The 14,823-nt window shown below is 43.9% G+C and overlaps 1 protein-coding gene across 2 annotated transcripts in view; it reads left to right on the forward strand.

Moving 5' to 3' along the window:
- Positions 1-14,823, forward strand: part of LAT2 (linker for activation of T cells family member 2) — a 57,729-nt gene that overhangs the window by 32,141 nt on the left and 10,765 nt on the right. For both annotated transcript variants that reach the window (XM_033921177.1, XM_033921178.1), the window contains 4 exons: positions 1,373-1,411; positions 5,804-5,834; positions 11,710-11,765; positions 14,130-14,192. In XM_033921177.1, coding sequence (XP_033777068.1) covers positions 1,373-1,411; positions 5,804-5,834; positions 11,710-11,765; positions 14,130-14,192 — 189 coding nt within the window. The remainder of the gene's footprint in view (positions 1-1,372; positions 1,412-5,803; positions 5,835-11,709; positions 11,766-14,129; positions 14,193-14,823) is intronic.

The raw sequence follows: 14,823 nt of genomic DNA on the forward strand, positions 1-14,823 counted from the left end.
CATAAGCCATGCTAGGCTTGTATATATAATACTAGGTTTGCCATGCTATCTTAACCAAGCTTGTTATAGAACAGTGTTTTTCAACCTTTCTACACCTATGGACTGGCAGAAATAAAAGAATTATTCTGTGGACCGGCGGTTGAAGAACACTGAGCTATCTCTACTCAATCTCCACCCCAGACCCCGCCCTCATAATAGTACTAATTGCACCTTGCACATCCCGTGCCTCATCTGGAAGCCTTCCCTCTGATGTTGCAACGTCAGAGAGAAGGCTTCCGGTTCAGGAGCCACTGCCCGTGGCTTTGTGCACTGAATCAGTTAGGAAGAGGGAGCTGGCTCGAAGATAGCATCGCATCAATCACACCATGGACCGGTGGTTGAAGAACACTGTTTTGGGCCTGATGCACGTGCTGGCCCTGAGGACCGGCAGGAAATTTCTGTGGACCGGCACTGGTCCATGGACTGGTGGTTGAAGAACACTGTTATAGAATCTTTGCCAGGGGTCCTTTTACTAAGGTGTGCTAACTGATTTAGTAAAAGGACTCCTGTTTGTCATGCCCTGTTTTGCCATAATGTAGGGTCATGAAATGTTGTTTGAAATACTGCTCTGACCTACATAGCTGGAAACAGTGTACAATCAGCTGATATCATCTGCTTGAAATGTATGTCCCTGCCTTACCACATTGTAAGCTAAATAGATAAGAGTTTGAGCCATGATGTACCCTGCCCTCCTAAACATGTAACAGTTAGAACTGCAAGGCTTAGATAAGCAGGTAAATGAACTAGCTTCCTATAGGGCTATAAGTTGTACCCCTGAACCTATCGCAAGTGCTGGCTTAGGACCAATAATAATTGTAGAAAAATTATAGAAGTAACAAATGAGAAGTTGTAGATTTTGCATATATTAGTTTGTGAAAAGGGCATAAAAGTCCGTGCATTTCCTGTTTCTGGCACTCTTGTAAGCAGGCTGCTCACTGCACAAGAGTCCGGCATGCTGTAAATAAACCTCTTGTACTTTCTTCACGCCTCTAACTTTGTGTGTTCAAATGACCTTTCAATACAATGCTCATCATGCTGTGTCTCACCATACCGTGTTATGTTATGTCATGCTCTGCTGACTGTTTTGCCATCCCTGTAAAGACAATGTCCTGCCATGCCATGTTTGCCAACACCTTGTACAAAAACACTTTAATACGTATGCACACTTGTAACCCATTCTGAGCTCCCCTGGGAAATAAATTTTAATAAGTAAATAAACAGGTGTTATAGATTAGTCGTTGTGTTAGTGGGCCATCGGACTGCTAATTGTGTCTACAGCACCTCCATCATTTCAATAATGTTACTGATTTGTTCTCCATAATCTCTTCTCCAGCTTACAGAGAGGAGCCCAGATATCTAAATGTCACAACAGGTATCTACATTGCTACCACAATTTTATGTTGGCATGAAAGGTCTAAATATCTTATTACTTGTAATGAAGCAGTAGCTTTAGATCTGATTTTGTCATTGCCTTGTTTTAAAGAGTAAGATGATATTAGCAATATTGTTGATTTGTTGTTTTAATCATGAATTGACAGTGCTACAGCCATAATAACAAAAGCACTCTTTGGCCTATTGACATGCTGTTGTGGTATTGTGTTTCAAGACCGCATTCTATATACCAGCCTATATATCTTGGAGAGACATAATCAAAACTTTAAAACATCCAAAAACCTGCCTAAGTCGGCACATGGTTGTTCTAATAGGAGGGACATCCAAGTGCCGATAATCAAAACAAGCTTTCTACACTGCTGTAAGTCCAGAGCTTAAAGGGGCATGTTGGGAGGTGTGTTATGGGTGGAAATCAGGCTTGTTTCCACTTGGACGTCCTGAAGCAATAATCAAAGCTTTTCCAGGACATCCTAGGCAGAATGTAAACGCCAGGACTTAGACCAAAGTAAAACAGGTCTAAGTGCCCCAAAGATGACCAAACTGATAAGATGACCACTGGAGGGTTTAAGGCATAACCTCCTCTTAGTCCCCCAATGGTCACGAAACCCTCCCACCACCCAGAGATAGGGGAAAAAACAGCACATTGAGGGCTTGCCATCAGCTGATTGTGGCAGAGGAATCCCCATCAGCTGAGCCAATTTTGGGGATTCCTGCCGGCTCAGCTGATGGGGATTCCTCTGTCGCCATCAAACAAGGTAGTTGGGTACATCTACAAAACTTGCTTTGGTGCGTTTTTTCATGCGGGCGTTTTTATTTTTTTAAATGGCCAAAAAAGATAGACGTCCTAAGGATCAAAACATATACATAGGTCATTTTCAAAAATAAAAGATAAGACGTCTGGCAGTTTTGAAAATTGGCATTTTTTTTGCTGGGTTTGTGGACATCTTGCCCAAAACGTTCAAACTCAGACTTAGATGCCCTTTTGAAAAAAGAACCTCATGGTCCAACCCGTCTGCCCAATAGTCACATTCATTATCAAATCGTTATTAAACCAACAATCCAATAATATTATTATTAACGTAGAACAAAATCTTTTTCAGAGAAAGGAAAATGGTAAAACCAGAGGACATAATTTGAGGTTGAGGGGTGGTAGATTCAGGGGCAATGTTAGGAAATTCTACTTTACGGAGAGGGTAGTGGATGCCTGGAATGCCATCCCGAGAGAGGTGGTGGAGAGTAAAACTGTGACTGAGTTCAAAGAAGCGTGGGATGAACACAAAGGATCTAGAATCAGAAAATAATATTAAAGATTGAACTAGGCCAGTTACTGGGCAGACTTGCACGGTCTGTGTCTGTGTATGGCCGTTTGGTGGAGGATGGGCTGGAGAGGGCTTCAATGGCTGGGAGGGTGTAGATGGGCTGGAGTAAGTCTTAACAGAGATTTCGGCAGTTGGAACCCAAGCACAGTACTGGGTAAAGCTAAGAAGAAAAAAAATTAAAAAATTTAAATTGAATCAGGTTGGGCAGACTGGATGGACCATTCGGGTCTTTATCTGTTGTCATCTACTATGTTACTATGTTACTATGTATTATTACAGCATTCTATTTGCTAAGTTCTACTGTATGATGTCTTCCCATCCCCCCACTGAAAAATTATACAGGATCCACATTCAAAGCATACAATACGAAGGTGTTACAAAAATATCCATATTTGATCCTGATCCCCCCTTGCCATTTTCAGGGATCAGATCATTTTTTTTAAAAAAGTCTGCTTTGCACAGGCCCTACTTCCCAGCTACTGGCGTTGCCATCAAAACCCACTCCAACCCATACTAATCTGTCTTGCCATATAAGAAACACAGACTGCAGATCCGTCTGGCGCTGGCCTCACTTTCCAACTGCTACGTGCATTTGGCAAGGTGACAAACTGCCGACTGTCCTGTTTGTAAACCAATGTTTAGTCATGAAGGAGTGTAACCTATTGTGTTTCCTTCAATATAATAAGACACTGTCGTATATTAATTTGGGGCCCAAAAAACAGGGCTTATTTTTGGGATGTCTTATTTTCTTTTTGTGTACAACGATTATCTCTCAACCATCCCCTTGTGCAGCATCTTTCCATCCCTCCCTCCCTCCCATCCCCCGTGCAGCAGAACCCCAAAAGCAATTTCATTGTGTTGCGATAGATCTAATCTAATCTAAGCATTGTTCTTGTATGTCACATCTTCCCTATAAAATAGAGCTTTAAATGGTTAACAAATAAACAAATTACAGATCATCCTCAGGGTCGGATTAATGAATAGGCCCAGTAGGCACGTGCCTAGGGCCTGAAACTGTGAGGGGGGGCCCCCTGAAGGAGGACGAGTCACCTTGGCATTTTTTTTAAAAAGCAACGGCTCCCTCCCGGCATCAACGGTAACGGGCCCCCCCCCCCCATCGATAGAATGCAGCTGGCTCTGTACAGGAAGGTCCCGTGATGACTGCCAATCTCCCTCTGATGTCACTTACTTGCTCCAGAAGAAGTGACATCGGGTTTTGTCCGGGTTTTGAAAAGCCTCCTCAAATTGCGTCGGGCAGGGAGGAAGTCCGTGCATGAGCAGATGCCATGCGAAGACGTTGCGCACAAGACAGGCAGCGGGGGCGGGGCTAGGGCAGGGTTAGAGCATTACAGGGCAGGGATGGGTGGAACTGGGTGGGCCTGGGGGTGGGAACTCCGGTCCTCGAGAGCCGTATTCCAGTTGGGTTTTCAGGATTTTCCCAATGAATATGCATGAGATCTATTTGCATGCACTGCTTTCAATGCATATTCATTGGAGAAATCCTGAAAACCCAACTGGAATACGGCTCTCGAGGACCGGACTTCCTTACCCCTGGTCTAGGGCAGTGATTCCCAACCCTGTCCTGGAGGAACACCAGGCCAATCGGGTTTTCAGGCTAGCCCTAATGAATATGCATGAGAGAGATTTGCATATGATGGAAGTGATAGGCATGCAAATTTGCTTCATGCATATTCATTAGGGCTAGCCTGAAAACCCAATTGGCCTGGTGTTCCTCCAGGACAGGGTTGGGAACCACTGGTCTAGGGGGTTCAGATCTTCCAATTGGAAAATCTGGCAACCCTATGGAGTAGCCTGGTGGGCAGTGTAGTGAGGAATCAAACTCTAACTTCATTCAAACAGGGTGGAATTTATGAGCCTTCCAAACCCCACTGTACCCATATATAGGTGTCACCTGCAGGTATAAGGGCTACTGGTGTGGTGTACAGTGGGGTTTGCGTGGGTGTTGGAGAGCTTAACATACAATAAAAGGGAGCTATGGTGAGATGTATACCTGGGAAAGTAGAAAACAAAACAGCGAAGGAAGACTCTGGTGCTCAATGTCTTTTATTGGTATATTGTGACTTGACATGATCGTGTTTTGGCCTAACCAAGCCTGCCTCAGTAAAATGATATAGTACCTAATCCAGACATGGGCAACTATGGTCCTCGAGGGTCGGAATCCAATTGGGTTTTCAGGATTTCCCCAATGAATATACATGAGATCTATTTGCATGCACTACTTTTAATGCATATTCATTGGGGAAACCCTTAAAACCCGATTGGATTCCGGCCCTCGAGGACTGGAGTTGCCCATGTCTGACCTAGTCTCTTCACAAGAAAGGCTTAAAACACTCTGCAGCAAACGCACTCTCCTCCATGAGAGCTGTGCCCCCTAAGGTGCTCCACTGCTCTGCTGAGATGCCTGTGTGGTCAGTCTACTAAAAATGCTGACCCCCCCCCCCCTCCTACATCCCAATGGTGATGCTCTTTCCTATTTGATTGAATTATTTTGGTTTTCTACTCAAAAATCTTCTCGAAGCTCTAAAGCTCTTCTGATTTTTCCATCGGTGAAAGGTTGTAAATTAAAAAGATATCACGACCGGATGCTTTCATGCCAGGCTGCAATCTGGGACCTTTACTGTTGACGACTGATTCATATTTGCATTTTAGGAGACAGTTGAAGACTTACGTATTTTCAAAGTTTATGGGTTTCTAGTCCCCTGATTATTATTAATTGTGCATTCCTAGCTAATCTTTTGTAAACCGCATAGAACTTAAAGGCGATGCAGTCTAGAAATGGATTTTATAATACGTTACGCTGTTTTGTGTGGTTTTCTTTTGGGCATTTTAAAAAATGCTTTCAAAAGAGAGACACACGAAGGACAAACACATCTGCTGGCCATTTTCGAAACAAAAAGATGGACGTTTATTTGTTTTGCAAATGGTCATGTTTGCTACAGGATTTTTGTGCGAAATAGACATCATATTAAAAATGTCCCTCCACATATACATAGATAAGAAAGTAGTAAGAAAATATTTTCTTTTATTTCCAGCCAATGGATCAGAATCTGATGCCACCTACATGTAAGTTTCCTCCTTCCATTGAATCATTTTGTTAATTAACTAATGCTAATTGTGAGCTTTGTTCTAAGGAGCTGATTTTTTTTCATTTCACTTTCTCACTCTGTTGCTACATTCATACCTGATTGATTCTAATCTTAATGTATATTTTCTGTAAACCGCTTAGAACCTAACGGATGTAGCGGTATATAAGAAATAAATTACATTACATTTTCAAGGGGAGCTGCCCTTTTTGCTAGACCAGTCTTTTTTACTTAAGGAACACCCCCCCCCCCCTCAAAACAAACAACATATGACTTCATTTTAGTTGGAGTTTCATAATCAGAATTCAGATGTCCAGGTTAGGACATGTAGAATTCCAATAGTATCTTAGAAAAAGATCTGCAATGTAAAACCCTTTTCTAAATTATGTGTAGGAGTGCACGTGTAGTAGGATCAACCATAGGCACCAGATCTGTGGGTGCTAGAGTACCTCCAATATTCTTTCCAGCACTACCCACACATCAGAGCTGAAATCTTCCCAATGTAGAGCTACAGGGGAAAGCAGGAACTAAGGCTTAGATTCACTAACCTGGAGATCCGTGTCCAATCTGTGGGCGATTGGAGGCAGGTCGACCGATTCACCAACCATCCTCATGCAAATGGTGGTGATCGGAGGCACGCCCCCATCCGATGACACAGATCGCTAGGTAGCAATCCCCATGCATGCACAGACCATCTACTTTGCCTGTAGATGGCCTGTGCATGCTTACCAGAGCTGCCTGAGCTTGCGATGGGGTGGGGTGACCGCGAGCAGAGCAGGGAGGATTTGAAATGGAAGTCCGTGGCGCCCCGACTCTCCTGATCTCTGCCGCCTTCCCTGCAGTGCGAGCCCGCGGGTTTAAAGCCACTAAAAGAGGTACTGGGAGGGGGGGGGGGGGCGCAGTGTATTCTGTCCATAAGACGCATCCCTTTTTGGGGGTGAAAAAGTGCGTTTTATGGTCCAAAAAATACAGTACATTTCAAAGGAAAATTGATAAGATGCTTTTAACTGCTAACTTTTTTAGAACTTTATCGCTATTGTTGTCATTTCCCTCCCTATCATTTTTCTCTTATTCGTCTTCCTTTACTGTCATATATTGTATTTCTTCTCCCATTTTCCTTTAGGGTCTGTTTTTGTCCATTGTTCGGTGTATGTCCCCCTCCCCACCTCCCCCCGGATTGAGAAATATATTACATGTTTTTAGACTTGTACATCGCTTTGTATTAAGATTAAGCGATTCATCAAATTTTAATAAAACTTGAAACTTAAAGTGTGTTTCAGAATTTAAACTGGATTTTGTGATTCCTGTTGCTAAAAAGAAGTGTTAAGCACTGGGAAATAGAGAATTTTAATCCCTTCACTGTGTAAGACCACTGATTCAACTCAGATTGCCTAACATTATTGGTGTTTACTAGTGCTGCCCGATTCAGCAAAAACATTTTTTGATTCGATTCAATTTTCCTGCCCAATTGGGTGTTTGTTTGTTTTTTTCAAACATCCTGGTGGGTTTATTTTATAGCCTCTTCACCCCTTTTATAGCCTCCTCACCAGTGTTCCCACTAAGCTGCGCTGGCGTGCGCTGGCGCACAAAATATTACATCGCAGCGCACAAGTTTCTCGTCACAGCGCACACACGCGTCGCAAAGGTAAGGGGAGGCTGGGGGAGGAATCGGACGTCGGGGTGGGGGTGCGAGGGTTCACGGAAGTTTCGCCCCCCACATTTCGCCCCCAGCAATTCGCCCCTCACATTTCGCCCCCCACATTTCGCCCCGGCTGTGCACCCGCCCTAAGGCTGCAGTCGGAGAGGAAGTTCGGGTCAGCCAATCGCTGCCTGGCTGGGCGGAACTTCCTCTCCAACGGCAGAATTGACATCGGGGGAATGCTGGTCAGCCCGATGGGAAGCAGAGAGAGCTTGGGGCAGCCGCGGTGGTGGCTTTGGGGCCTGTTTCCCCCGATGGTTGCGGCGGTGGCTTTCGGGCCTGTTTCCCCCGATGGTGGCAGCAGTGGCTTTGTGGAGGGTAGGGAGAAAGAAAGGGGGCAGGCAGGGAGACAGAAGGGAAATAGAAAAAAAAGAAAGGGGGCATCAAGAGGAAGAAAAAGTTAGGGGAGGGAATGAGGTCTGGAGGAGAGGAAGCATACAGGCTGAAAGAAGGGAAGAAAGATTGGATGCACAGTCAGAAGATGAAAGTGCAACCAGAGACTCATGAAATCACCAGACAAGGTAGGAAAATGATTTTATTTTAAATTTAGTGATCAAAATGTGTCTGAATATATGTATGCTGTCTATATTTTGCACTATGGCCCCCTTTTACTAAATCGCAATAGTGTTTTTTAGCGCAGGGAGCCTATGAGCGTTGAGAGCAGTGCTGGGCATTTAGCGCAGTTCCCTGTGCTAAAAATTGCTATTGTGGTTTAATAAAAGGAAGGGGGGTATATTTGTCTATTTTTGTATGGTTGTTACTGAGGTGACAATGCATAGAGTAATCTGCCTTGACCTCTTTGAAAAAAACCCAGAATAGGAATGATAATTAACATTTTCTCAGCATATAGTGTGCTTTGTGTTTTTTAATTTTATTGTTGGTAGATCATTTTGACTTGGTCATTTTAAAGTAGCTCGCAAGCCCAAAAAGTTTGGGCACCTCTGAGCTAGAGCGTTAAAGCTGTGTATTTCTATTTTATCCCCTCTTTTACAAAACTGTGGAACGTTTTTTAGCGCCAGCCGTGGTGGTAGCAGCTCTGATGCTCAGAATTCTATGAGCGTCAGGGCTGTTACCACCGTGGCTAAAATCCACACTACAGTTTTGTAAAAGAGTGAGGGGTTAGTTTGTGATGACATATTCCATACTAGGCGAAGGTGTTTTCTGTGTTCTGTGTGTTCGAAAGACATGGTTTTCTGTTAGAATTGATCTGTGCTGATCTGGCTTGTTTAGTTTTACAATAGGTGTATTGATGTACTGCTCACTGCAATATGTAAGATGCTGCCTTTTCCTAGGTACTCATGTGTGACGTGTGGTTTGTTACTAAAAATCATGTTTTTCTTAAAGATGGGGGGGGGGGGGTGCCAAAAAATGATGGGCCCCGGGTGTTACGCATTGTATATAAAGATACCAGAAAGCTGGCGTAGCAAAAATTTTAAGTAAATTGTTATTCTTCTAAGCTTTGAGTATTTAACCCTCCCACAATCTCACGGGCACTCGTTTCAAGTTTCAAGTTTATTGAGATTTTGATTTAAACGCAATATCAAATATTTTCAAAGCGTCTAACAAAAATAAATAAAACCATTTGAACAATAAACATACAAACATATCCATAGATGATTAAAATTACATAAGGAGTACAAGGATAAACTACATTTCTTTAAAAATGCGTCCTCTGCGCCTGCTCATAAATTTGTGGAGTATGTAACTTGTCGCTCATGCATATTTTTTTTTGCACACACCTCATCAATCCTTAGAGGGAACATTGCTCCTCACCCCCTTTGCTTTCTGCTAACCACACTGGCGCTATGGTGTAAACAAAATAAACAAAAAAGACTTTTCCTCTCTCTGTTAAATCCTAGCTCACTTTTGCAGTCTAACACCAGCTCTGACATATTGTAATCACAAAACAGAAAATAAAATCATTTTTCCTACCTTTTGTTGTCTGGTCATTATTCAAATTATGTTGGTCCCAGGTTCTGGTTGTCTTCTGATAACTTCCTTGCCAGGGTCTCCTTCTTTCTTCTTTCTCTGTGCTAACCATCCATCTTTTATCTCTGTCCTCCCCTTCCATTTCCCTTCCCTCCCCCGGAGGTCTGGCATCTTTCCTTTTTTTCTCAACTACCCTCCTATCTAATATCTCTATCCTCCCCCCCTCCACACCATCCCTTGTGTCCAACTTCTCTCCCTTTCTGTTCCTTCTCTCCCTAAATCCCATTGTCCACCATCTCTCTCCCTCTCCTCTGTTTTTAGACCCATTATTTCTTCCCCCCCCAAAGTCCGGCATATGCACGTCTCTTTGAACCCCCCTTCCCTCCGTGTACTTCTACACCAGGGCTCCCCTCCCCTGAAGGTCTGTCCCCCCAAAGGCCTGCACCCTCTCCCCCGAAGCCCTATATCCCACCCCTGAAGGCCTGCCTGTCCCCCCTGAAGGCCTGTACCACCACACCCTGAAGGCCTGTACCACCACACCCCGAAGGACTGCACCCTCCCCCCAAAGGACTGCACACCCCCTCTCTCCCCAGAAGGCCTGTGTGTTTCCTCTGGCCTCCCGCGCACCATTTACCTAATATCAGCAGCCTGCAGAGAAGATCGCCAGTACTAGCGATCTTTCCAAGCTGCCATAGGTCTTTGGAGCTGTTTCCTCTGCAGCGATCCTGCCTGTGGAGGGACGGGACCGCGGCAGAGGAAACAGCTCCAAAGACCTATGGCTGCTTGCAAAGATCACTGGCACCGGCTATCTTCTCTGCAGGCTGCTGATATTAGGTAAATGGTGCGCGGGAGGCCAGGGGGGAAGCCGGACACCAGCACTTCCCGACTGACCCTCCCCCCCCTCACCCTCTAAAGCAAGTGCGGCAGCAGCCGGCCAGCAAGAGGAAGCTGCCACTCCTGCTTTAGGGGGCGAGGGGGGAGGGTCAGTTACTGAATTGGGAGGCCGATTTTTTTTTTGTTTTAAATTGATTCACCCGAAGTGTTGCAGTCCGTCTCATTTATGGCCTCAAGAAATCAGACCATGTGAGTCCATATTACAAAAAACTACACTGGCTGCCTGTGAAAGCAAGGGTCATTTTTAAGTTTGCTTGCCTTTGCTTCAAAACCATGATAGGTTCATCCCCATCCTATCTGTCTCACCAATTCGAATTCCCAGGCACAACTAATACACGTAGTACCTACTTGTTCGTTTTTCTATCCCTAAAGGGCTGCACCTACAAGAGATACCTCGATAGAACACTATCATTCCAAGCAGGCAAATGGAGCAAATGTTTAACCAACTTCATCTCAAATGCACTTTTGTACCAAACGTTTAGGAAGTCAATAAAAACTTATCTCTTTGACAAATATCTCTGACCCCACTTCAACCTGAAGTACCTCAACCTGATGTTCTTCCAAACACTTCCAGATAAACCTGACTAAACTTAACAAGCCAATGTAATTTCAAAAGTTCTCTGTAATGTCGCTGTCTGTATACAGTCTCTTCCCTTGTAAACCACTTAGAACTGTTTGTGGTATGGCGGTACATAAAAATAAAGTTGTTATTATTTAGATATATTCTGAATGTCTACTATTAAATATCTGTCCACTTCTTCTATCTGTGAAGAAGGCCTGTATATCACACCAATGTACCGTATATACTCAAATATAAACCGGGATTTCGGGCCAAAAAATTTGGCCCCAAAATGGGGGTCCCGGTTTATATTCGGGTCAATGCCCCCTCCCAGAATTTTTTAAGGCCGCCACCTCCAGGCTCTGCCTTCCTCCTCCTCCCTGCCCTATCTTCATATCTCTGCCGATCTGATGGGGGTGCAGCTGGTAGAAGCAAGCTTTCGAAACTCCTGCCTCGCTGCTAACCGGCTCCTGGAAGGAGTGGCCTAGTGATTAGAGATACAGCCTCAGCAGCCTGAGGTTGTGGATTCAAACCCCGCACTGCTCCTTGTGACCCATTACCTCAGGTACGTTAAATAGACTGTGAGCCCATTGGGACAGATAGGGAAAAGGCTTGAGTACCTGATTGTAAACCACTTAGATAACCTTGATATGTGCTATATAAATACCTAATATATTTTTATTCAATCTTAAGAATTAAGCATTAGCCCCTTATCTACCAACAAGTCGTCAGTGTGCAAAATAGCAATGTCTACTGTTTTATATTGTCTTGCAGTGACCCCATAACTATGGATTACTATAATTGTGGACATTTCTTAAGACCACCAACAGGTATGTGAACCAGATGGAACTCTCTTAAATATTTATTTAAATGTATCTTTATTAATTTTACATAGCACAATACAATACAGTAAGTCCCTTACCCTACCAACCCTCCCCCTACAAACAAAATTAGCAAAACTATTGTCATGTCTATCTGTCCAAGTTAGATTGTAAACTCTTCTGAGCAGGAACCATCTATTAATGTCAAAATGTACAGCGCAGTGTACTCCTTTCAGCACTATATAAGTGATAAGTAGTAGTGGTAGTAACAGGTTAGGAGTCCAGAACAAAAAACAGCCAAATGACAGAAATCTTCCCCACTTCCACTCTCTTAAATAAAGATGTTCATGGACGGTTAAAATTATATTTGCAGAAAACAGAGGTGTGCATAGCCATTTTTCTTGACTTAATTTTACTGTGCTAGGGCCGTTGCAGAGAATAATTTTTGGGGATGGGGACAGTTTGCAGGCTAGTGGGGCAGTTGCAGGGCAGGGTGGTTTGGGGGATTTGGGCTACTTGTGGAGTGATAGTGCAGCCTCAAGGGAGTATTTTTGGGAAGTGCTAGTCTGGGATGGGTGGTGGGATAGTTACTGGGGGTTGTATTTTGGTGGAAGTATTAAAAGGGTGTGGGGTAGTTTTAGGGGAGTAAAAGCAGGATGTAGCTTTATGAGTGAGGGTAATGGAGCAGTTTGTGAGGGAGGAGAGATGCCCATTCTCTCCTGCCACAAACAACCCCTTCCTGCAGTGGCGATCCCCTCCACCAGCTGCAGGAGAGATGCCCACAGTACTCCGTCACAAACAACACCCTCCCCCCTGCAGCTATGACCTCCTTCCACCAGCAGCGGTAGAGATGCCCACTGTCTTCCGTCACAAACAACACCCCCCCCCCTGCAGCTGCAACCCCCAGCAGCAGGAGAGATGCCTATTTTCTCTTGCTACCACACAACACCCCCCTGCCTCCGACCCCTCTCCCCCTTATCTTGAATTAGTTGGCTGACTGGAAGTAAAAAGTACCTTTTGCAGTTGCAGCTCATCTGAGTCCATCTATGTAAAGATTTTCCCTCATGATGTCCTATCCCATTCCCTGCTCTTCATACATCCATTCAATCTCTGCACAGCCTCATGTCTAACTATGTGTCTCATTAGTTTTATATCCTTTTTCTCCATCCACCTGTGAGTTAAATAGAAATTTCACTCCTTTTAAGATCAGGAGCTGAATTCTGCCTTTGTATGCGTGGAGGAGGAGTGTATGGCTGATACTTGTGGGCTTTGTCATGTCAAATTTATAACATACTCTGCCATTTAAAATAAAAGGTAGAGTATAGCGGCACTCTCAAACAAACTGTTCAGATTGTGGTCAAAAGGGACCTTTTTAATCATCCTATTGTTCAGACGTGAGGATTTGTTCTCTAATGATTGTAAACTCACAGCATGATGTGTACAAAATGCAACTCATTCCTCGACTACTGGATTGTTACTTGCCACCCTGGTGGTTCCAAATAGCTGCCATTTATCAGCATATCAGTTCAGTCAAAAAAGGTTATTGTGTGTGAAGAAGAAGTTCCAACTGAATCCCAGCATTGCCACAGCATATGTGGCTGTTACAATCCAAATGTGCCAGTTTACCTACTACCACTATTTATTATTTCTATAGAGCTGAAAGGTCCCTGCTCAGAAGAGCTTACAATCTAATTTAGACAGGACATTTCAGGGTTGGGGAGGTTATAGTGGGTATAGGTATCTGACAGCAATGAGGGGGAATTAAGAGTTGAAAGCAGTTTCAAAAAAGTGGGCCTTTAGCTTGGATTTGAACACTGCCAGGGAGGGAGCACGATGTATTGAATCAGGCAACCTGTTCCGGGCATATGGCACTGCAAGAAAGAAGGGATGGAGTCTGGAGTTGGCAGTGGAAGAGGAGGGTACAGATAAGAGGGGCTTGCCCAATGAGCAGAGATCATGGGGGGGGGGGAGCATAAGGGGAAATGAGTAAGGAGATATAGCGGAGGGCTTTAGAGTGAATGCACTTGTAGGTCAGCAAGAGGAGTTTAAACTGTATTCAGAAACGGATGGGGAGCCAATGAAGCGACTTGAGTTGGAATATGAGTCATGCAGCAGCATTTTGAACGCGGGAGGTCCGAGAGAAGTTCGTTGCAGTAGTCTAAAGGGGGAAGTTTTCAATGTGAATTGCCATTAACATGGGTTCCTTTACCACCAGTTGTGCTAATTTAGCCCAGGGTTTCATGGCATAAAGTGGGACCCTGTGCTAAAATAGCCGGTGTTGATAACTCCACCCCCTAAATTGCTTCTGTTCTTACAAAAAATGATGTATCAAATAATGTACTGTAAATAAATAACTGCATTAAATAATTGCAGATGATGAGGCTATCCCCTCCTATGAAAACATCGTGATCTCGTCCACTAGTAAGTCTGAGCCCGGTAAGTCTCAAGGTTCCACTAACTGTTTTCTCTGGGGTCCTTTTTTAAAAAAATTCTTTATTGATTTTCTAAACTTCAAAAGTGCAATATACAAATATATATCATATAATATAATAAGTTAATTAAAGCACATTCAACTTACAAATATGCATAACCAACCATTTTCTCCCCCTCCCCCCATCCAATAATTATTCAATAAAAAACAGAAACATAGACTATCCCAATAACCTAACCCTATTCAGATTAAAAAATATCCTCTCTCTCTCTCTCTCTGGGGTCCTTTTACTAAGGCGCGCCAACTGATTTAGCACGCGCTAAATGCTAACACATTCACAGAATATAATGGGTGCATTAACATTTAGCATGTGCTAAATCGATTAGTGCGCCTTGGTAAAAGAGGGGGGGTCTCTTTGGCTGCTGTTGTTCCTGGAGGTCTTTAGGCTAATCCAGGGATGAGCAACGAGGGCAGTCGGGTTTTAAGGATTTCCCCAATGAATATTCATGAGATCTATTTGCATGCACTGCCTCCCATTGTATGCAAATGGATCTCATCCATATTCATTGGGGAAATCCTAAAAACCTGACTGGATTCTGGCCCTCGTTGCCCACCCCTGGGCTAATCGCTTTCTTT

The sequence above is a fragment of the Geotrypetes seraphini genome, chromosome 15 (genome assembly GCF_902459505.1).
Source record: "Geotrypetes seraphini chromosome 15, aGeoSer1.1, whole genome shotgun sequence".
NCBI classification, from domain to species: Eukaryota; Metazoa; Chordata; class Amphibia; order Gymnophiona; family Dermophiidae; genus Geotrypetes; species Geotrypetes seraphini.